At 40.1% G+C, this 22,911-nt stretch overlaps 1 protein-coding gene across 1 annotated transcript in view; it reads left to right on the top strand.

Annotated features, from left to right (window-relative positions):
* The window catches only part of LOC141116660 (NACHT, LRR and PYD domains-containing protein 12-like), a 213,073-nt gene that overhangs the window by 59,044 nt on the left and 131,118 nt on the right, over positions 1–22,911 (top strand). Inside the window, exon 4 of the mRNA XM_073609053.1 lies at positions 18,168–18,233. Coding sequence (XP_073465154.1) covers positions 18,168–18,233 — 66 coding nt within the window. The remainder of the gene's footprint in view (positions 1–18,167; positions 18,234–22,911) is intronic.

Genomic DNA, 22,911 nt, shown 5'->3' with positions numbered 1-22,911 from the left:
GTCAGGATTCAATCTGACAATGCCCCAGCAGTGGCTTATATCACCAAGGGGGCACCAAATGTCATGCAGCCCAGGGAGAGGTAAACCATATCCTAACCTGGGCAGAAAAGCATGTGCCCTGCATATTGGCAATCTTCATTCCAGGGTTAGAGAATTGTCAGGCAGACTACTTGAGTCTTCAGCAGTTGTTCCCGGGAGAATGGTCCCTTCACCCAAACATCCTCCTGGCTATGTGCCAAAGATGGGGGATCCTGGACGTAGATCTGTTTGTGTCCAGGTTCAAAAACAAAGTCTGCAACTTTGTGTCAAAAACAAGGGAGCCACTCGCATACAGAACAGATGCATTGGTGACCCCGTGGGATCAGATCTCACTGATTTATGCATTCCCTCCTATTCTGCTGCTACCACAACTTCTTTGCAGGATCAAGCAGGAAAGGAAGTTGGTGGTTCTTGTGGCCCCAGCGTGGCCCAGAAGATTTTGGTATGCAGAGATCGTAAAGATGGTGGTAGCGGCCCCATGGACCTTACCACTATGTCCAGACCTGCTATCGCAGGGACTGGTGTTTCAATTTAACGGTTTGGCTATTGAAACCCACATTCTGAAGAATCATGGGCTTTCAGGCTCAGTGATATCTACCTTGATTAATGCAAGGAAGCCAGCTTCCAGAGTCATTTTATATTAGAGTCTGGAAAGCATATGTTTCCTGGTGTAAGTCCAGGGGTTGGAATCCTAGAAAGTATGTTATAGGTAGAATCCTTGCCTTTTCTGCAAATAGAAATGAAGCTGGCCTTGAGTATCATCAAAGCCAGGTCTCGGCCTTATCAATATTGTTCCAATGACCACTTGCTTCACATTTCCTGGTCTGTAGTTTTATACAGGGGGTGGCACGGCTTAGTCTGCCAGTTAGGTTACCCTTAAAACCTTGGGACTTAAATTTTGTTTTGTCAGTTTTACAAAAACAGCCTTTCAGCCGATACAACATACTCCCTTGATCCTTTTGACAAGGAAGTTGGTTTCTGGTTGCAATATATCTTCTGCAAGAAGGGTATCAGAATTGGCTGCTCTTTCTTGTAAAGAGCCATATTTAAATATTCATAAGGATAAGGTGGTATTGTGTCCTCATCCTAGCTTTCTGCCGAAGGTGGTTCAGGTTTTCATTTAAACCAGGATATTGTTCTACCTTCATTTTTTCCAGAACCATGTTCTACGGAGGAAAAGTCGCTACATTCTCTTGATGTAGTGAGAGCAGTCAAGGTCTATTTGAAGGCAATTGCTCAGATTTGAAAAATGTATGTTTTGTTTGTGTTGCCTGAAGGTCCTAGAAAAGGACAGGCAGCATCAAAATCTTCTATGTACAAGTGGATTCGGCAAGTAATTATTCAAGCTTATGGTTGAAAAGGTATGTTCCACCTTTTCAATTCAAAACACACTCCAGCAGGACTGTTAGTGCTTCGTAGACAGTGCATCACCAAGCCTCCATGGCTCAAATCTGCAAGGCTGCAACTTGGTCTTCAGTCCATATGGTCACCAGATTCTATCAGGTGAATGTAGGAAGGCATGAGGATATCGCCTTTGGGCGCAGTGTGCTGCAGGCAGCAGTATTGGTCCGTAGGGTGTCAGGTCTGATGGCCCCCTACTTTTGTTTGTGTCTCCCTCCCCTCAGATAGCATTGCTCTGGGACATCCCATACATTAGGTTTGGTATGGATTTTAAGGGGAACCCCCTATGCCGAAAAAACGGTGTGGGGGTCCCCCCAAAATCCATTCCAGAACCTTATCCGAGCACGCAGGCTGGTCAGGAAAGGGGGTGGGGACGAGCGAGCGCCCCCGCCCCTCCTGAGCCATACCAGGCTGCATGCCCTCAACATGGGGGGTAGGCGCTTTGGGGCAGGGGGGCGTCCTGCAGCCCCTCCACCCCAAAACACCTTGTCCCCATGTTAAAGGGGACAAGGGCCTCTTCCCGACAACCCGTGCGTTGGTTGTCGGGGTCTGCGGGCAGAGGGCTTATCGGAATATGGGAGCCCCTTTAATAAGGGAGCCCCCAGATCCCGGCTCCCACCCTATGTGAATGAGTATGGGGTACATCGTACCCCTACCCATTTACCTGGGGGAAAAATAAAAAAACACACTAGACAGGTTTTTAAAGTAATTTATTAGGCAGCTCCGTGGGTCTTCTTCCGACTTCTCTACTCTCTTCTCCCGGTGTCCAGTTCTTCTCCCGCTCTCTGGTTCCTCTGCCAGGCTCCTCCACTATCTTCTGCCCTTTTGCTGCTCTTTTTCTAGCGGTGGCCCGGTCTTCTCCGTCGTCTTGTTTTCTCTTCTCTTCTTTCGATATTGACACGATGCTCTCTCCCCACATGTTGAGGGCATGCGGCCTGGTACGGTTCAGGAGGGGGGGCACTCACTTGTCCCCACCCCCTTTCCAGACCGGCCAGGCTGCATGCTTGGATAAGGGTCTGGTATGGATTTTGGGGGACCCACATGCTTTTTTCGGCATAGGGGGTTCCCCTTAAAATCCATACCAGACCTAAGGGCCTGGTATGCCCCTGGAGGGGAACCCATGCCGTTTTTTTATTTAACATTTGGCGCAGCGTTCCCCCTCATGATTCATACCAGACACCTGTCAGCAATGCTTGTCGCTCATCGGGAAAGGAAAAAACACAGTTTTCCTTTCCCGATGAGCGAGCCAGCGCGAGATGTACAGTACCCTGTCGCCGAGAACCAGCGCGATGGGATCGCACTGGAAACACATTCTCACGGTCGGGTACAGTATGTAAAAATGTAATATACTGCAGTAAATATACACAAACTCACCCCAATATACTGCAGTAAACGTGTGCTAATTCACCTTAATATATTGCAGTAAACACGCCCTGAAACACTAAACTATCACTATTATCATTCTACACTGTAGCACACTAATTTTCTAGTAGCAATGAACATAGCCCTTTTATATCTCTCTCCACTCCAATATCACACTTCAACTCTATTCCTTACACTTATTCAGAACTACGGATGAGCCGAACACCCCCTGTTCGGTTCAAACCAGAACATGCGAACAGGCAAAAAATTAGTTCAAACACCGTTAAAGTCTATGGGACATGAACATGAATAATCAAAAGTGCTAATTTTAAAGGCTTATATGCAAGTTATTGTCATAAAAAGTGTTTGGGGACCTGGGTCCTGCCCCAGGGGACAAGGATCAATGCAAAAAAAGTTTTAAAAACGGCCGTTTTCTCAGGAGCAGTGATTTTAATAATGCTTAGTGAAACAATAAAAGTGTAATATTCTTTTAAATTTCATACCTGGGTGTAACAAGGGGTTAAATTCTGTGTTCCATTTATTCATGGGTTCATTCATATATTTACCCTTTCAGATATGTGGTCAGTAAATGCAAGGATTAAAACACACAACACAAAGAATGTAATAAAAAGTTTTACTTAGCTTTGATTAAAGATGTATTACAGATGATACGATACAGGATAAATATAGCATATTCAATTCCAGGGGACCCCATAACTACTGAAAGTTCTGGAAGGCGATGGTCTGTTCAAAGTCTAGGCACATTCATGTCCTTAGAAGAAATACACTGGCCTTCTCTATTGTCTGACCTTTTAAAGGCTTGATGGAAGGTGCAAAAAAGCTGGTTTTATCTGGTACTAACAAAAGACTAGCCCGAGACAATGTGACCATCTGTGAGTGACCATCTGTGAGATCTGTGATCATCTGTGATAGATATATATATATATATATATATATATATATATATATATATATATATATCACCTTAAAACTATTACTAAGTTTCTTGTAATTCAATAACTAAAGTTATATATGAATATAGACCCATACTACATTCCACCCCTTGACTTACAAGATTCTTAGTTTAGTTTATAATACTCAAGATTACTTTTTGCTTGTACTCCAATATAAACATTTCTGACTTCATTAATTTCATCCTTCACATTTCCAGTATTATGAGTATGTATGCGAAACACTCCTCATTATTAAATATGGTCCATCTCCCATATATCCCACCCCTTGGGTATTTTCCACATGTAAATCAATGTATAACAGTTTTACATCCTTCCACCTCGTCTTATTTATCTAAAGTTCTCTTGACCCACTTTCTTTGTCTGATTTACCTGTCCAGGAAATCTCATTCTGCTATGTTAGGGCTGAAAAATATAAAAAATGTCCAGGCTTATAAAAACAACTATATGTTGGACTAACAGAATAACACCAAACTTCCTTTTGAAAGTACAGGCATGAGCATCAAACTTTCCTTTCCAAGAGTTTAAACGCATAGATACTTGTCAAAGTCCTCCATATCTGGTGATGGACAGCAGAGTCTTAGACATCCGGTTACCAGATCGCAGCTGCAGCATAGCACTTGCAACACTGTAGAACAGAAAGAACTGTAGAATACAAAGTCCATATCCTTTGGACTATTGCAGCTCACAAGTCATAGACGTGCAGGCACATAACCAAATAGTAGCTGGAACTTTTATAGACAGTTCAGGCACATGACCATCAGACCAGATAAAACAGTTTAAATACTTCACCATCAGATTCAGGTACTTAACCATGATAGCGGATGGAACAGTTCAGGTACTCGACCCTCAGAACAGGTGGAACTTGCACCAACAGTTCAGCTGCTGATCATTGGTAACGACTTTATAGACCATTGCTGCTGTCAAAAGTGTTTGTCTCCTTTCTCCAATATGCTTCTAGTTGATATCATGGAAGGTGCATTACCAAATATGTCAGTCCAACATTCCTTAATTAACAACAATGCCCATATAGCCCATTATAGATTTCTGAACAGGCAAATCGATAATCATTAGTGACCTGTCTTAACACTGAAAAACTCAGCTTTCTACATTAAAGGTGAAATATTATTACAGGTATATTACTTATCCCCACCTGAACTATACACTACTCTGTCTCAAATTATAGGCCTAACTTTAAACTACTTCATGTGTGTTTCCTCTATGCACTTTGATCTCCTTCCACACTCTAAAGACATTCTGGCAGGCTAACCGGCTCTTGTCTACACTGATCCCAATATGTGCATATAATATGCCCATGCATATGTGCCACTGTACTCTACATGCCAGTCCCACCCCAAGCAATCAAGGAGAATTGAGGAAAACAAAACCTGAGAACCTATTTTATAACTCTTTTTCTTTACCAAGAAAGTTTTATGAAAACTCAATCAGGTGTATAGAACAGGGTGGTCAAAGAATCACTGAGTGTCAGATATAACTGACCATATATATACCACTAGAACACCTCATGTTGAAAGACTTAAAAATTGTGTTCATTGCAATAATATTAACCTAAATGCACAATTATAAGTAGACATAAGTACTTTTTTTCCTTGATAAACAAAATGATTGCTTTAAATTTAAACTGTCAATCATGCAGGAAAATGTACTTTATATGTAAAACCCCAGGCACACTCCCACAGTGATAATGCCTTACAGTTCCACCAAAATAATTATGTCAGAATATACAGAAGTAGATGCTGCCATAATTTAGCTTACATATACACAGAAAAGAACAATATGTAAATGTTTGGGTATTCTTACACCCTTCAAACCATTTCAAGTATTATATAATTCCAGATATCAAAACAATCAAAACATTATTTGTTCTATATCATTTTATATTCAAATCAATCAGAGAAAACCCTTATAAATCTATCATGCAGCATCAAAAGTATTATCTGCTCTGGTTTACAATCAGTTCCAATAAAAACTTTCAGTACATTTGCATATTGCATAAAAATAACAACAAAAACAACATTATTCAGTTTGACTGTAATCTTCATGTTTATTTCTTGGACATCAAACCCTATCAGACAGGCGGGTTGATGCTGTTTAATATTGTCTAGGAACTAAACAAAATAAAAGGCATTTCGTGTGATATTTTTACAGTTCCTTCCTAGAAAGTAACAAATAGTAACAAAAACATTTAACCAACACTTTCTGTTAGGGCTTACCCCTGCCCGTGTGCTTTGAGTTCCTGTGTGGACTTATTTCTCCTTATGTCAAGTTAAGTATGTTAGTAGGATCACCATCAAACCCTTCAAATGCATTCGGGAGCAAAACACCACAGGAGACAGGTTTATGATGCTTTAACTCAAAGTATATTTTAACCATTCATGGTATATATAGTATGCTTACAAGGCAAAGTATAAGAGGCGTAGTACAAGGCGGTGTATTTAGAACCAATCACAAGAATCAACATCAAATGGTACGAGACTAATTACTGATTAATTACACATAGCTTCTGCTGGTCGATGATCTCTTATCTACTATTTACTTTGTTAGAGCATGTCATGTCAAACTGTTCAGGGACTTTCCAAGAACTATTTAGTAGGTTACATGATCTACCCTGTCAGCAATTTCTATCTTAACTCTTATTTCTACTGCTAAATGATTCTACATTTAAAGATCCAGCTGCAGACCAAAATGGAGACTGTATAGTCAATCATATCCTAACAATCCCTCCTTTTATCCCTTACAAAAGGGATAAACCAGCTAAGTAAATTAGAAGTCCAATGTATTATCCATAATATCAAATTCATAGTGTCTTTGTCTGATAGAGGGATGCCACATCACCATTCCCCTGGGCGTGGTTAGGAAGTCATTGGTTGCAGCTCACATTCAGTTTTTGAAGATTGGTTCATCTTGTACTTGTATCCTTTGATCATGCAGAGCAGGATCTTGAAGATGACATATGCAAAAAGAACAAACAAAAGACACATCAGTATCACAAAACCCACTTTCTTCATCCATAGAAACAATCCACTAAACCATTCTCCTGCAACTCCCAATCCTTTGAATGGATTCCACCCTTCTTCAGCAATGTTTCTTGCTTTATGCTGTAATTCATTTATTCTGTGCAAATGCTCTTCTATTTTATTTTCATAGTCTGATGTCCAAGTACAACATTCATTTCCTATAAATTGGCAAAATCCTCCTTCTGAAGCTAACAAGTAATCTAAAGCCATTTTCTCATGCAAAGCTAATCTACTTAATTATCATACTTCTTCATTTAATAAATCTATAGCACTTGTGGTTTCATTTAGAATTTCATCCATTATATTTAAAAAACTCATTTAATCTTTCCATCAAAACAATTCCCCACCCTGTGAAAGATGGAAACATAGACCAAGTCATGTCTCCAGCATCAAAAAGTTCCCTTTTATCTTTATGGTTCCATACAGTTCTTAATTGATAACTTGCATCAATATCATTTTCTGATACATAAGCAGCAGGTACCAAAGTTACTAAGGCACAGACCCCTGACACATTGGCTGGAACAATTTTATATGCATGGTCTCCGCATAACCAAAAGAAAGGTGTGGAAAGTGAGAAACATTTAGGAATTCTGTCCTTCTGTATTATTTTATCTATCAGGAAGAAAGTTGTGTATAGATGTTTGTTCATTATTGCTGAGCTACAATGTTTTCCTTGACATATAACCACATTATCTATACTATGGGGGTCTGCTACATCTATGTCTCCTATGTCTACTACAAGACCTTTAGGACATTTTACTCTTCCAATCCTCCCACCTATCCCTCCTAGTCGATAACCAATACTAGGTTTTCCTTGTTTTCCACTCACATAAATTGGTTGTCTTAATTGTTTACAAAAATACTCATCCATACTGGAGAAGTTCTTTCCTATTCCTGATTCCCACACATCATCATAAGGTTGTGCAATTTTGATATTTATTTCATTTATGGGTGCTGATTGATTTACTGTAATGCTATAAGGAATAAATACAGCCATCATTGCAGGATTTGTAACACCTAATGGAGGCCTGGAACATACCCAACAATTGGATTTGTTGGCTGTCTGTGCAATTTTCATATGAGTTTTCCATAATAGACTTGGATATTCATAATTTTTTAGACTTCGTTTGTCAATATCTGTTGTAGCCATGATCTGTGTGCACTGCAATCTGTTTGACCATGGGCATGAATCATATATATCACGTGCTATCATATATATGACAAGACCAAGTGTAATGGTAATGCTACAGACAGTTACTCCCCTATGTTTTATCAATGTGGTCAATGGTATCTCCTTCTGACATCCCTTTCGCAAGATTCTGGGACTTATCACCTCTTCTTGGTCCTGTTCTTGGTGCATGCTTGATTCTCGATGCATGTACCCACACTGGAGATTGCTCAGTAAGAACAGCTGTTCTAGTAATTGCAATTACTGTTGTCTGTTCACCGTAGGGTGGATCTAGTGACCCGTGCTTCTGCAGTTGTTTAACAAGAATTGATCACCTACTTGAAAAGGATGTGTTGGCTGTCCTGCTGGAAGTGAGAAAGACAAAGAAACATCACCATAGATTGAATTTAATTTCTCAATCAATTTTACCACATGTTCTTGTTGTATCACTTCTAAATCTCCTTGCTGTACCCCTAACCCAAGGTGTAGGGAATGGTCTTCCCATTAGAACTTCAAAAGGGGATAATTTTGTGTTTTTATTAGGGGTCATTCTTATTTCTGCAAGCACAGCTGGTAGATGTTCTATTCAATTTTTAAAACTCCCCCCGTTCCCTTTCTTAACTTGTCTTTGATGGTTCTGTTCATTCTTTCTACAATCGCTGAACTCTGTGGATGATATGGTATGTGAAATTTCCAATCAATTGCTAACAGTCTGCTAATGTGTCCTGTTGGTGCTGCAGTGAATGCTGGTCCCTTGTCACTATCTATGATTACAGGGCAACCATATCTTGGGATCCATTCCTTACACAGGATTTTAGCAACTGTCTTAGCACTCTCTCTTACTGTAGGGATTCCTTCGATCCATTTTGTAAATTTGTCCACGGTTACCAAAAGATATTTAAAACCACCCTTTGCTACTGGCATGTGAGTGAAATCAATTTGTAATTCCTGCATTGGACCTTGGGGTGCTGGCAAATGATCCAATGCACCTACCTTCTTTCCTTGTACATTGTTTTGTGCACATATTAAACACCTGGATAGTTGAACATCAATTAGATTCCACAAATCTCTACATACAAAATGTCTAGCAATAGCCATTAATGTATTCTTTTTACTTTTATGTCCAAATCTATGATAATGAGAAATAAACAATGGAGCCACTGCTCTCAGGAGACCATACTTACAGATGTCTCCCTCCTTGTTGGCCCACAGACCAAATTGGTCTTGGGACAACCCATTCCTTGACCAAAATTGAAAATCATCTGGCATTGCCAATGCTTGCAAATGGAAAAGGTCAGTATTCTCTATCAAGGAAGGTATTAAAAATGATGGCAGATGTGATGGACCAATGGGTTTAGAAGCGATTGATTATGTGGAACCTGATCTGCAAGTTTATTTCCTAAGGAAATTTTGTCAGAGCCTCCACTGATGGTGTCAGTAAGTGGGACTGTCTCTCAAGTGGTGATATCAGTGGAGATGGTAAAGTATATCTTTTCTTTCCTCTCAGCTGTGTCACTGCTGGTGACAGAACTGGTGTGCTTTTGAGTTGTGACATTTTGAGTGTGTGGCAGGTTTTATTGCTGTTGGATGGCAAAGGTTTCTGCTTTGGGAAAGCAGGTATATGCTAGCATTTTGCTTGGATAAGCAAAGGGGTGCTTGGAAAGCACAGGTTTTTACTTATTTGAGGCCTCAGGTTTTCTTTGAGAAAATCGAACATTTTCACAATCTGATTTTTCTTTTTTCATTTTTATTCTAACAAAATTTGTCCTCTGAATATCATTATATATCACCTGGTTATCAAACACATGTCTGTTTGCATGTTTGTTCTATGTGCTATATGTTTGTCTTGCATGATATATAGTACTTAAGTTGTCATAATATAATGATATATATATATGGTGATAAAATTGTAGATGTGGTAAGATAAGTCTATAAAGTCTGTAACTACTAAGGTATATAGAGATAAGAGTATAGAATACATGAGTATTATTACAAGGTTGAGTTTGTCTTCTGTACATGATTTTGTTGCTTGTGTCTTTAAGGTTTTTTGCACTTTCCATTGTCTAGAGGTTAAACAAAAGCTGTAGAATGGGTAACTTAATTTCAAGATGGGGTAAGAAAGATGCTGAACTTGCTAAGACAAAGATTAAGTTTAAGACTCAAAATGAAATACCAAAGTCAGCAGGTAAGAGGTCGAGTGGAGTAGTGTTTCCTAAAGCCTTAGAAAATGAAACTGCTAAAGAATTTGTAGAGAGATATGCAAGGGCTTTTTATGTGGAACCTTTTCTGACCAATTTATTAGAATGGTCACAGACTAAACTTGGTTTTGAACCATTCCCTAGAACAGGATCATTTTCACCTTTTCATATAAACATGATCAGAGGATTGTGTTTGAATGACAAAGAAGCATTTCCTTACTATTCATGAGATCCTGACCGGGACATGAAATATATGGGCAAGTGTGCCAAGACATGGATAAAATTAGCTCCATATTATAAACCATCAGTAAATGATGGGAACAATAAAAGTTTAATGGCATTGACAGATGAGTATGAAGAGGTTCCAATTACTCATCTAAGAAAGCAAGCAAAACAAAGAGGGCTATGGCATACAGAGGGTGCAAATAAAAGAAAAATAACACAAATGTTGGGAATGGATGATTTCCAGCAAAGCAAAGATGGGTTTTATGGAGAATATTCAAATGATGAATTAAGAAAAATGAGAAAACACAAAAAGTTAAAATTAGGATCTAGTCTTAATAGAAAACAATTGATTACTCAATTGTGGCAAGACGATGGTTTACAGGAATTAGGGACTATGCCATTCATGGGAACATGTGATTGCCGTGATTGTATATTTCCTAGACCTCCAACAGCTCCACCTCCTTACATGCCACTATATCCCAGCTTAGCTGGAACTGATGATGATGATAGTGTTTGTCTGTATGTAGCTTCATTACAGAGGGCACAAATGCAGGCTAGAGATTTAGTGAGTAGTAGTGATGATGAGGATGATGAGGCATCTGGTGCATCAACTTCCTCTCCATTAAGACCCCCTTCAAGTGCACAAGTATCAGCTAGTGTGTCTGCACCACCTGAGGTGGCTATAGCTGATTCTGTCTCTACAACTGAGGCAATCATGGAAGCTTCAACTTCATCTCAGTTACAAGGAGATGTGGAAGAAGTGAAAGTATTAACCAGAGCACAAAAAGAAAGGTTAAATCAAGAAGAAATAAGGAAACAGGAACAGCAGAATGCTGATACTTCTCCTATTGTACAAGCCCCATTCATGACTGTAGGCAAACAAGTTATCATTAAACCTCTAGATCCTCAAACCCTGAATAGTATCTAATCTGGGTGTCCACCCCCTCAGAAAAATCCTCAGGCTGCAGTAAATTATTTAAAATGAACAACAAAGGGATTAAATTATACTGAAGAAGATTATAAACTCATAATACAGGGTGTTATGGGATATGATGAGGACAGTGAATTTGATTGGGCACAAATACCTTCTCTAAATGATCTAGACAAAATGTATCCTTCAGGAGACTATCCCTTTAGGAAGCAAGGAGATGTTAAGGAAATGTGGGATAAGGTTTTAGAATTATGGATTAAAGATCATGGAGATAAAAAGAATACAGGCCCTGTAGTTGTCTGTTTCATAAAAAGATTTAGGAAAGTTTGGACAGACGAGGCTGATTTAGGTAAAAGCAATGGTCTTGAATTAGTTTATGTGCAAACTTTAATGAATGCCTTTCGTCCTGAGATTGCACGAACAATTAAACAAATGATTGACAGTTGGCATACATTAGCCCCTAAAAAATTGGAAGATAGCATCATGTTAAAAGATTCTGAAGAATGTTTTGATTATGGTAAATCAATTATTCAAGCATACCAACAAAGAGTGAATAGGGATAGTCAAGATAGAGTAAGGGGAAAGTTTCCTCTAAGAGGAGGTAATGGTAAGCAGAAAAGGAATAGGTGTTTTGAATGTGGATTGAATGGCCATTGGAAGAAGGAATGCCTTAATAAACCAAAGAAATACTATAATAATCCCCAACAGAACATGAGGCAAACATTCCCAAGAGCAGTGCGCTATCCCATTGATTGGCAGAACAAAAGAAATACCCAATAGGACAGCCTAGAAGTAAACTCCCTCACCACAGAATTTACTCAACTTTCCCCTTCATGGACAGAACTGCCTCTTTGTTCCTTTATAATTCAGGGAAAACAAACTGATCTCTTGATAGATTCAGGAGCAAGTAAAAGTTCTTTAAGTACACATTCATATGAAGGGCCATGGGAAAATGGTGAGATTTCAATAGGCATTACTGAAGTTTTAACACAGTGTGGGTGCACCCCACCTTTGACTGTGACTACATTGGATGGAACACTGTTGGGAGAATTTTCTTTTATGATAATACCAGAGTGTCCTGTTAACTTGTTGGGTAGAGATTTGCTTGGCATTTTTCAGATTAACATTCAATTTTCACCACAAGGGGGAGTTGATGTTACTTCACCTACGGTATGTATTGTTCCTCCAGCTGCTCCACCAGATCATATGACGGCTCATTTGTTTCAAGACTTTGAGATTGACTTAATGGAAGTACCTACACATTTTTGGACTGAACACTCTACTGATGTAGGATTCATAGATTGTACACCTTACAAAGCAACACTCAAACCTAACACATCTCCAATCTATGTAAAACAGTATCCTCTCAGTAAAGAGAAGGAAGAAGGAATTAAACCTGTCATACAACATTTACTTCAAAATGGGGTTGTTAAACTCACTGTGTCACCTTACAACACACCCATAAATCCAATACCCAAACCTAAGGGAGGTTATAGGTTTACACAAGATCTCAGAGCAATCAACAACCTGATACAGCCCATTGCACCAGTGGTACCTGATGTTAACTCATTGTTGACATCTATACCATCAGATGCTGAATATTTCAGTTATTGACCTAAGTAACGCTTATTTTTCAATTCCAATTGAGGAGACACAGCCACTGTTAGCTTTTTGTTTTAAGAAAATTCAAATGACATGGGTCCGGCTTCCACAAGGCTTTGTGGACTCACCTGCAGTATACTCTCGAGTAGCTCAGGAGACCCTGCGGTCATGGACTCCTAGTTGCAGCTCCACCCTCCTACAGTATGTAGATGACCTCCTTCTCATCAATACAGACAAGGAAGGGTGCCAGACTGACTCTATTTCACTGATGAAACACCTTGCACAGGGCCTCAAAAAAGCAAACTTCAATACTGTCAAAAGACTGTGAAATACTTGGGATTCCTCCTCTCCCATGGACAAAGAAAACTCTCTCCAGACAGGGTAAAAGCCATCACTACCTTGCCTAAACCATCTACAAAAACTGAAATGATGACTTTTCTGGGCATGATTACCTATTGCAGGCAATGGATACCAGACTGTTCTCATTTTGATTCTATTCTCTGAGCAGCCACAACCAAGGACCAACCAGTCAAGTTGCAATGGACTGATGATATGCACAAATCTTATAAGATTCTAAGAACTCTTCTTGTTGCATCACCAAGTCTTGGCATCCCTAATTACAACCAGTCCTTTCATTTGTATTGTAGAGAGGGGGGAGCGGTGATGGCGGCAGTCTTGGCCCAGGAGCATGGTAGCTCTATAAGACCAACTGCTTTTCTTTCAAAAATGTTGCCAATACCTGTACAAGGTATGCCAGCATGTTTGAGAGCAGTGGCTGCATGTGCAATTGCAGTGGAAAGTGCACAAACTTTGACCCTTTCCCATCACACTGCTCTCCATACTACACATCAAGTAGTACATGTTTTAAGAAACAATACCACACAACACATGACAGCTCAGCGCAGTTCTGGATATGAAGTAATTCTTACTTCCTCAGCAAATTTGGAAATTAAATATTCTCCCCCAAACTCAGGTCCAATTGCCTTCTTACATGCTATGATTACACATTCTGAAGATAACACTCTTGAGGAACATGACTGCATGGACATAATACAACAAGACTCTACACCAAGACCTGACTTGTTAGAAACTCCTATTTTAGGAACAGAGGATGTTTTTGTAGATGGTTCATCCACACGACCAAATGACAGGACTTTTCACACAGGATATGCGATAGTTCAGTTGCCTGACAAGATAATTGAAGCTAATTCTATTCCATATCCTTCTGCACAAGCAGCTGAATTAGTAGCCTTTACAAGCGCTTGTCAACTATATAGAGGGAAAGAGGTGAACATTTACACTGACTCTAAATATGCATTTGGTGCTGTCCATGACTTCACAAAAATCTGGCAAAAGAGAGGATTTGTAACAGCAGATGGGAAAGGTATTTCTCATTCAGACCTCATACAAGATCTTCTTTCAGCAATCATGCTCCCAGCAAAAATTGCTGTCATTAAATGCAAAGGTCATAGTGGAGGCGTGGGTTCAAATCCCACTTCTGACACCATCTGTTAGGGCTTACCCCTGCCCGTGTGCTTTGAGTTCCTGTGTGGACTTCTTTCTCCTTCTGTCAAGTTAAGTATGTTAGTAGGATCACCAGGCTATCAAACCCTTCAAATGCATTCGAGAGCAAAACACCACAGGAGACAGGTTTATGATGCTTTAACTCAAAGTATATTTTAACCATTCATGGTATATATAGTATGCTTACAAGGCAAAGTATAAGAGGCGTAGTACAAGGCGGTGTATTTAGAACCAATCACAAGAATCAACATCAAATGGTACGAGACTAATTACTGATTAACTACACATAGCTTCTGCTGGTCGTTTGATCTCTTATCTACTATTTACTTTGTTAGAGCATGTCATGTCAAACTGTTCAGGGACTTCACAAGAACTATTTTTAGTAGGCTACATGATCTACCTTGTCAGCAATTTCTATCTTAACTCTTATTTCTACTGCTAAATGATTCTACATTTAAAGATCCAGCTGCAGACCCAAATTGAGACTGTATAGTCAATCATATCCTTACACTTTCCACAAACTACAAAACATATGGCCATTATTTCTGTTATTCATGAGTGTACTTTTATTACCCTTATTAATTGAGCTCATATTACTTAATTAATTATTACCACGTGGATTTTAATTAAAGGACGTCCATTCAAAGTTGTCATTAACCATGGTTGAAATAATTCACAAGAACATTATATGGTGTTCATCACATTTGTGCACAAACATTATACATCACCAAACTCATATTGATGTTTCATACAGATCTACGAAACTTCTAGGAATAGATCTGGTTCCTTCTGTATTAACAAAAAAAAATTTGTGTTGTATCCTAGTACATGACACTATTACATTTACCAATAAAATTATAATAATCATGACTGCTATTCAGGATTTCAAAGGGTGTTAACATCAATCAGCCATTTACTTTCTTTGTTTCAAATAATCCTAAATTTACATAACAAAAACTAACAATCTTAACTAGGATGTTATTTTTTCAACATAATTAAGCATTTCTTAGATGTTCAGCACTGTCCCGCTTTTCACAGACACAAGCTTTTTTAAGGGGGGTTAAGGGGAAATCTCCCTCTCTTAAGGGATCGTCTCCATCCAAGCAGGCTCTTACAAATACAGTCTACAGCTGCAGCTCTTTCTTTCACAACATGCTGGACTATTGTCCATTGTCCAGGGGGAGAGGGGGATGCTGCAAGCTGCAGCCATTCCTGCTAAGTACTGATCTTTTCAGTTAAACATACAAAAGACTCACTTTTCTCAAAACTTTTGCCTTAGTTTCATTACTTAACTATTCTAATGTTAAACATGCTTAAACATCAGTAGCCAAATGCATTTTTACATATCATCCATACAAGCAACTTTTCCTCACCAATAGCTAGCTAAACAACCAACAAAAGAGTTCAACATTTAAACTCAACACATATATTACTGCAGTAATCACAATCTAAGCATCAACACAGGTCACATTTTTCCTTTTCCTACCTGTTTTCTGCACATCGTTTTCAAACCTCAAAGAACAATTATTTGAGCACCAGCGAAAGGGACACTCGTCCACCTAACGCGGTCAATAGCTCATCTGTTCTATATCTCAAAAAATCTAAAGCTTGCCGGGGGTTCGCTAAGCACACAATAAGTGGAAACATTCAACCATCTACCCCCTTTGCTATATTTATTCAATGCAAATCAAACATATCTGCCACTAACTGCCACCAAAGCAAAGCTAGCAACAAACCTCCCATCTCAGTCCACACTAATAATACAGTTTCCCAATAGTCAAAAAACATTTCAATTCACAACAGTATTACTAGGATTAATCACTGCACTTCAAACCAGCACTGAAAGGGTTAAATATCCTGCTCACAGCGCCATTATGTAAAAAGGGGTTAAATTCTGTGTTACATTTATTCATGGGTTCATTCATATATTTACCCTTTCAGATATGTGGTCAGTAAATGCAAGGATTAAAACACACAACACAAAGAATGTAATAAAAAGTTTTACTTAGCTTTGATTAAAGATGTATTACAGATGATACGATACAGGATAAATATAGCATATTCAATTCCAGGGGACCCCATAACTACTGAAAGTTCTGGAAGGCGATGGTCTGTTCAAAGTCTAGGCACATTCATGTCCTTAGAAGAAATACACTGGCCTTCTCTATTGTCTGACCTTTTAAAGGCTTGATGGAAGGTGCAAAAAAGCTGGTTTTATCTGGTACTAACAAAAGACTAGCCCGAGACAATGTGACCATCTGTGAGTGACCATCTGTGAGATCTGTGATCATCTGTGATAGATATATATATATATATATATATCACCTTAAAACTATTATTAAGTTTCTTGTAATTCAATAACTAAAGTTATATATGAATATAGACCCATACTACATTCCACCCCTTGACTTACAAGATTCTTAGTTTAGTTTATAATACTCAAGATTACTTTTTGCTTGTACTCCAATATAAACATTTCTGACTTCATTAATTTCATCCTTCACATTTCCAGTATTATGAGTATGTATGCGAAACACTCCTCATTATTAAATATGGTCCATCTCCCATATATCCCACCCCTTGGGTATTTTCCACATGTAAATCAATGTATAACAGTTTTACATCCTTCCACCTCGTCTTATTTATCTAAAGTTCTCTTGACCCACTTTCTTTGTCTGATTTACCTGTCCAGGAAATCTCATTCTGCTATGTTAGGGCTGAAAAATATAAAAAATGTCCAGGCTTATAAAAACAACTATATGTTGGACTAACAGAATAACACCAAACTTCCTTTTGAAAGTACAGGCATGAGCATCAAACTTTCCTTTCCAAGAGTTTAAACGCATAGATACTTGTCAAAGTCATTCATTCATATATTTACCCTTTCAGATATGTAGTCAGTAAATGCAAGGATTAAAACACACAACACAAAGAATGTAATAAAAAGTTTTACTTAGCTTTGATTAAAGATGTATTACAGATGATACGATACAGGATAAATATAGCATATTCAATTCCAGGGGACCCCATAACTACTAATCACCTTAAAACTATTACTAAGTTTCTTGTAATTCAATAACTAAAGTTATATATGAATATAGACTCATACTACACTGGGGGGTGTCTATAGTATGCCTGTAAAGGGGCGCATGTTTCCCGTGTTTAGAACAGTCTGACAGCAAAATGACATTTCAAAGGAAAAAAGTCATTTAAAACTACTCGCGGCTATTAATGAATTGCCGGTCCGACAATACACATAAAAGTTGCATTGATCCATGTCCCCTGGGGCAGGACCCAGATCCCCAAACAATTTTTATGAAAATAACTTGCATATAAGCCTTTAAAATTAGCACTTTTGATTTCTCCCATAGACTTTTAAAGGATGTTCAGCGGCTTTCGAATTTGCCGCGAACACCCCAAACTGTTCGCTGTTCATCGAACTGGCGAACAGCCGATGCTCGAGTCGAACATGAGTTCAACTCGAACTCAAAGCTCATCCCTATTCAGAACACAATCTTAATCAGATCACTTCTGTATATTTATATATGGTCAGAATATGGAGAACGTTACTCTAACATGTTACATGTAACATAGGATTCATCATATTCTGCTGCTTGGACATAATTGTAATGTGTAGCTTGGTGTATGTGAAAGGTCAGCTTCAATCATACATGACTCAGAACCATCATCTTATATTCCTCTCTATAGGTGAGGGTCTGCCAGATCAGATTCTGCTGGATGAACTCGGACATTCCCTGACTCCAGAACTGAAAGGTAAATAAAACCTGTAGTATATCTATCACAGGAATCACTTTGTGTAAGGTGCGGAGATGGTGTTGGAATAATTACACTTCTTTTGTACCATCTACTCCACTGAGGACTTCTAGATCTGAATCTTTAGAAATTATAATGATGATCTATGTACATCGATTATACTGGATCTGGGGTCTGTCTTCTGTTACCAGGTTCATAGTTCTGAACAATAAATTGAATTCCATTTTATTCCATGGCCAGAAGCTCATTGCAGGAAATGGATCTATAAAACGTGTTCTCACCAATGAACTACTGTATTGCCCTTTAAAAACTGTAGCCTGCCAACTTCATATGTCAAAATGCTTCTATCTGTGTGAGGTATTGTGACATCATAACCCAACAGATGTGTTTGTGAATAATATTATATGATCACCATGTCAGAGATTGCCATAGTGTTCCTGAATGATAGAGGAGATTTGGATGTCACTTAATAATCAGAAACATACAAAGATGTATATATTCCTAGTTCTCATCTGTAATATCACTTAAAGAGGTTCTAAAGGCTGAAGATTTTGTTTACCTTCTTGCATTCTATGAAGATAAAGGAAGATTTCTTATGTTCATTGACACACAGCCTCTTCTTTATCCATGACCAAACAGGGTTTTATAGCAACACCTGCAAGAGTAGAACACTAGGAAGAAAAAACGTTGGCACCTCCTGTAATGATGTGTATACTTTATGTTATAATTCAAGTTCAATTGTTATGCCTAGTTCCTTATGCATGTTAGGAAACAGTTAACAGTTTTGGTCATGTGATCTGGGGGCGGGGAGCTGTGGAGAGTTCTGTAAGATGGATGCTGCTGAATAAACACCAGGCTCATGTTAAAGCTCTTGCTGTCTGCCTATTCTTGGTGTTAAATCATCACATGGTACCAGAAGTGGGGTGAGAAGAATCATGGCAGCAAACAGCAACACAAAGAACATTCCATCCCTGGATTTGGAATCAGGGAATGTATCTGAAAACTGGTCACAATGGAAGGAGCTGATAGAGCTTGTGTTTGCAGGACCAGATGCAGACAAATGGTCTGATCAGCAGAAAGCAGCTCACTTTCTGATATGTGTGGGACAAAAAGGATGTGATGTGTGCCGAGCCTGGCAAGCAAGTGTGGAGATCACTGCAGAGGACAAAAAGAAAACAGAGGTACTGTTTGCAAAGTTTGAGGCATACTGCAACCCAAGGAGAAACTCCACAGTGCAAAGGAAACTGTTTTATGAGAGGAAGCAGTGTGGAAGTGAGTCTGTGGATGAATGGGTAACACAGCTGCACTTGCTTGCCAAAGACTGTGCTTTCTATGATGCTGGAGATATGATAAAAGACCGCATTCTGATGGGCAGTAAGTTTAACCACTTCAATACCAGGCACTTAGACACCTTCCCGCCCAGACCAATTTTCAGCTTTCAGCGCTGTCGCAATTTGAATGACAATTGCGCGGTCATGCTACACTGTACCCAAACAAATTTTTTATCATTTTGTTCCCACAAATAGAGCTTTCTTTTGGTGGTATTTGATCACCTCTGCGGTTTTTATTTTTTGCGCAACAAATAAAAAAAGACCGAAAATTTTGAAAAAAAACAAGTTTTTCTTTGTTTCTGTTAAAATTTTTTTGTAAATAAGTACGTTTTCTTCTTCAATGACGGGCACTGATATGGCTGCACTGACGGGCACTGACTGGCACTGATACGGCGGCACTGATGGGCACCGATGAGGTGGCACCAATGAGGTGGCACTGATGAGGTGGCACTGACGGGCACTGATGATGGGCACTGATAGGCGGCACTGATGGGCACTGATAGGCGGCACTGATGGGCACTGATAGGTGGCACTGGTAAGCGGCACTGATGGGCACTCATAGGTGGCACAGATGGGCACTTATAGGCGGCACTGATGGGCACTCATAGGTGGCATTGATGGGCACTCATAGGTGGCATTGATGGGCACTCATAGGTGGCACTGATAGTTGGCACAGATGGGCATGGATGGACACTGATAGATGGGCACTGATGGGCACGGATGGGCACTGACAGGTGGCATGAATGGACACTGATGGGTGGCACTGACGGCACTGGTTGTTTGCAGTGATGCCCCTAAGGGTGGCATTGTTGGGCATCACTGCAACATAATTGTGCCAATCAGTGCCCATTTGTGGGCACTGATTGGCACTGACTGGGCACACTGGGCACATGTGGATGGCCATGGGGTACATACCTGGCCATCCACATGTTGCCCCTTCCCTGGTGGTCCTAGTGGCGATCCCTGGTGGTCCAGTGTGGTGATCTGAGGGGGGGCTGCGCTGATAAACAATCAGCACAGACCCCCTCTGCCAGGAGAGCCGCCGATCGGCTCTCCTCTAATCGCGTCTGTCAGACGCGAGTGAGGAAGAGCCGATCAACGGCTCTTCCTATTGACAGCGTGATCAGCCGTGATTGGACACGGCTGATCACGTGGTAAAGAGCCTCCGCCGGAGGCTTTTTACCAAGATCAGTGTAGCGGTGTGTCAGACTGACACACCGCTCCACCGATCGCCGCGATGCGCGCCCCCGGGGGCGCGCTGCGGCATGTTATCCTGCTGGACGTCATATGACGTCCAGTCAGGATAACACAACCACTTCCCGGACGTCAATCCGCTATAGGGCGGGCGGGAAGTGGTTAAGGAAGTTCAGGAAAAGCTGCTGGAGGAAGAAGACTTAAATCTTGAGAAAGTCATAAGAATTGCCACAGCATATGAAATATCAAGAAAGGACATGCAGGTACTGGAAGGAACACAGCTCCAGATTAATGCTATAGAAAATCACAGCAGCAGATATGGGCAAGAAAGAACACACAAAGAAATAAAGAACACCTATGGCACTGGGACAAGTAACACACAAGAAGCGTGTGGATATTATGGAAACATGCACCATAAAAATAGTGTCTGTCCGACAAGGGGGCAGATATGCAATACATGCAAGAAAAGAGGACATTTTGCCAGGGTGTGTAAATTGTCTTCACAAACCGGAAATGCCATAGAGGGCAATGATGACAATGCAGGGTCAGACACAGACTGCACCCCAATATATCTTGCAGCAGTACAAAAAACACATCAGTCTGTAGATGAAGCAACTGTAACTTTACAGATAGGGGCTAACAAAACTCCACATTCAAAATAGATACAGGAGCACAAGTAAATTGTGTGCCAAGCCACATAAACCTGGAACACCTCAGTAATGAATCCCCCTTAGAGACTCAGGACCTACCGAAACTAATGGGATATGGTGGTGAAAAGCTGAAAGTAATGGGTCGCTGTCATGCAAAATATTCATACAAGGAATCTGAAAAGGTTCTACAATTGTTTGTGATAGAAACACAAGCCCCAGCCGTGCTAGGTCTCAGAACATGTAAAGAGATTGGACTTGTGAAGATCATAATGACTGTGGATGGTGGGCACAGATGTCTGACAGAGGCTGATATTAAACGTGAGTACTGTGATCTATTCAAGGGCCTGGGTGCCTCCCAGGTGTAAGCCGCATACATATAAAAGAGGGTGCACAGCCTGTCATTCATGCCCCAAGGAGAATACCTTTAACTCTTGTGAATAAAGTCAGACAAGAACTCACTAGGATGGAGAAGCTGGGAGTAGTAAAAAAGGTCACAGAACCATCGGAATGGCTCAGTTCTATGGTTGTGGTGGAGAAGAAGAACACAGGTGCAATTCGTATATGCATTGACCCACGTGATTTGAATAAAGTCATAATGAGAGAACACTACAAACTCCCCACCATAGAGGATATAGTACACAAGCTAGTAGGAGCAACAGTATTTAGTGTACTAGACGCCCATTCGGGTTACTGGCAATTGCGTCTTGATGAAGCCAGCAGTTACTTGACCACTTTTAGCTCCCCTTTGGGTAGATGGCGCTTCACAAGGGTACCTTTCACAAAGAACATTCCATCCCTGGATTTGGAATCGGGGAATGTATCTGAAAACTGGTCACAATGGAGGGAGCTGATAGAGCTTATGTTTGCAGGACCAGATGCAGACAAATGGTCTGATCAGCAGAAAGCAGCTCACTTTCTGATATGTGTGGGACAAAAAGGATGTGATGTGTGCCGAGCCTGGCAAGCAAGTGGGGAGATCACTGTAGAGGACAAAAAGAAAACAGAGGTACTGTTTGCAAAGTTTGAGGCGTACTGCAACCCAAGGAGAAACTCCACAGTGCAAAGGAAACTGTTTTATGAGAGGAAGCAGTGTGGAGGTGAGTCTGTGGATGAATGGGTAACACAGCTGCACTTGCTTGCCAAAGACTGTGCTTTCTATGATGCTGGAGATATGATAAAAGACCGCATTCTGATGGGCAGTACGTTTAAGGAAGTTCAGGAAAAGCTGCTGCAGGAAGAAGACTTAAATCTTGAGAAAGTCATAAGAATTGCCAGAGCATATGAAATGTCAAGAAAGGACATGCAGGTACTGGAAGGAACACAGCTCCAGATTAATGCTATAGAAAATCACAGCAGCAGATATGGGCAAGAAAGAACACACAAAGAAATAAAGAACACCTATGGCACTGGGACAAATAACACACAAGAAGCGTGTGGATATTATGGAAACATGCACCATAAAAATAGTGTCTGTCCAACAAGGGGGCAGATATGCCGTACATG

This window comes from Aquarana catesbeiana, linkage group LG13 (assembly GCF_042186555.1).
Source record: "Aquarana catesbeiana isolate 2022-GZ linkage group LG13, ASM4218655v1, whole genome shotgun sequence".
NCBI lineage: Eukaryota > Metazoa > Chordata > Amphibia > Anura > Ranidae > Aquarana > Aquarana catesbeiana.
This window is presented reverse-complemented; position numbering and strand designations above follow the sequence as displayed.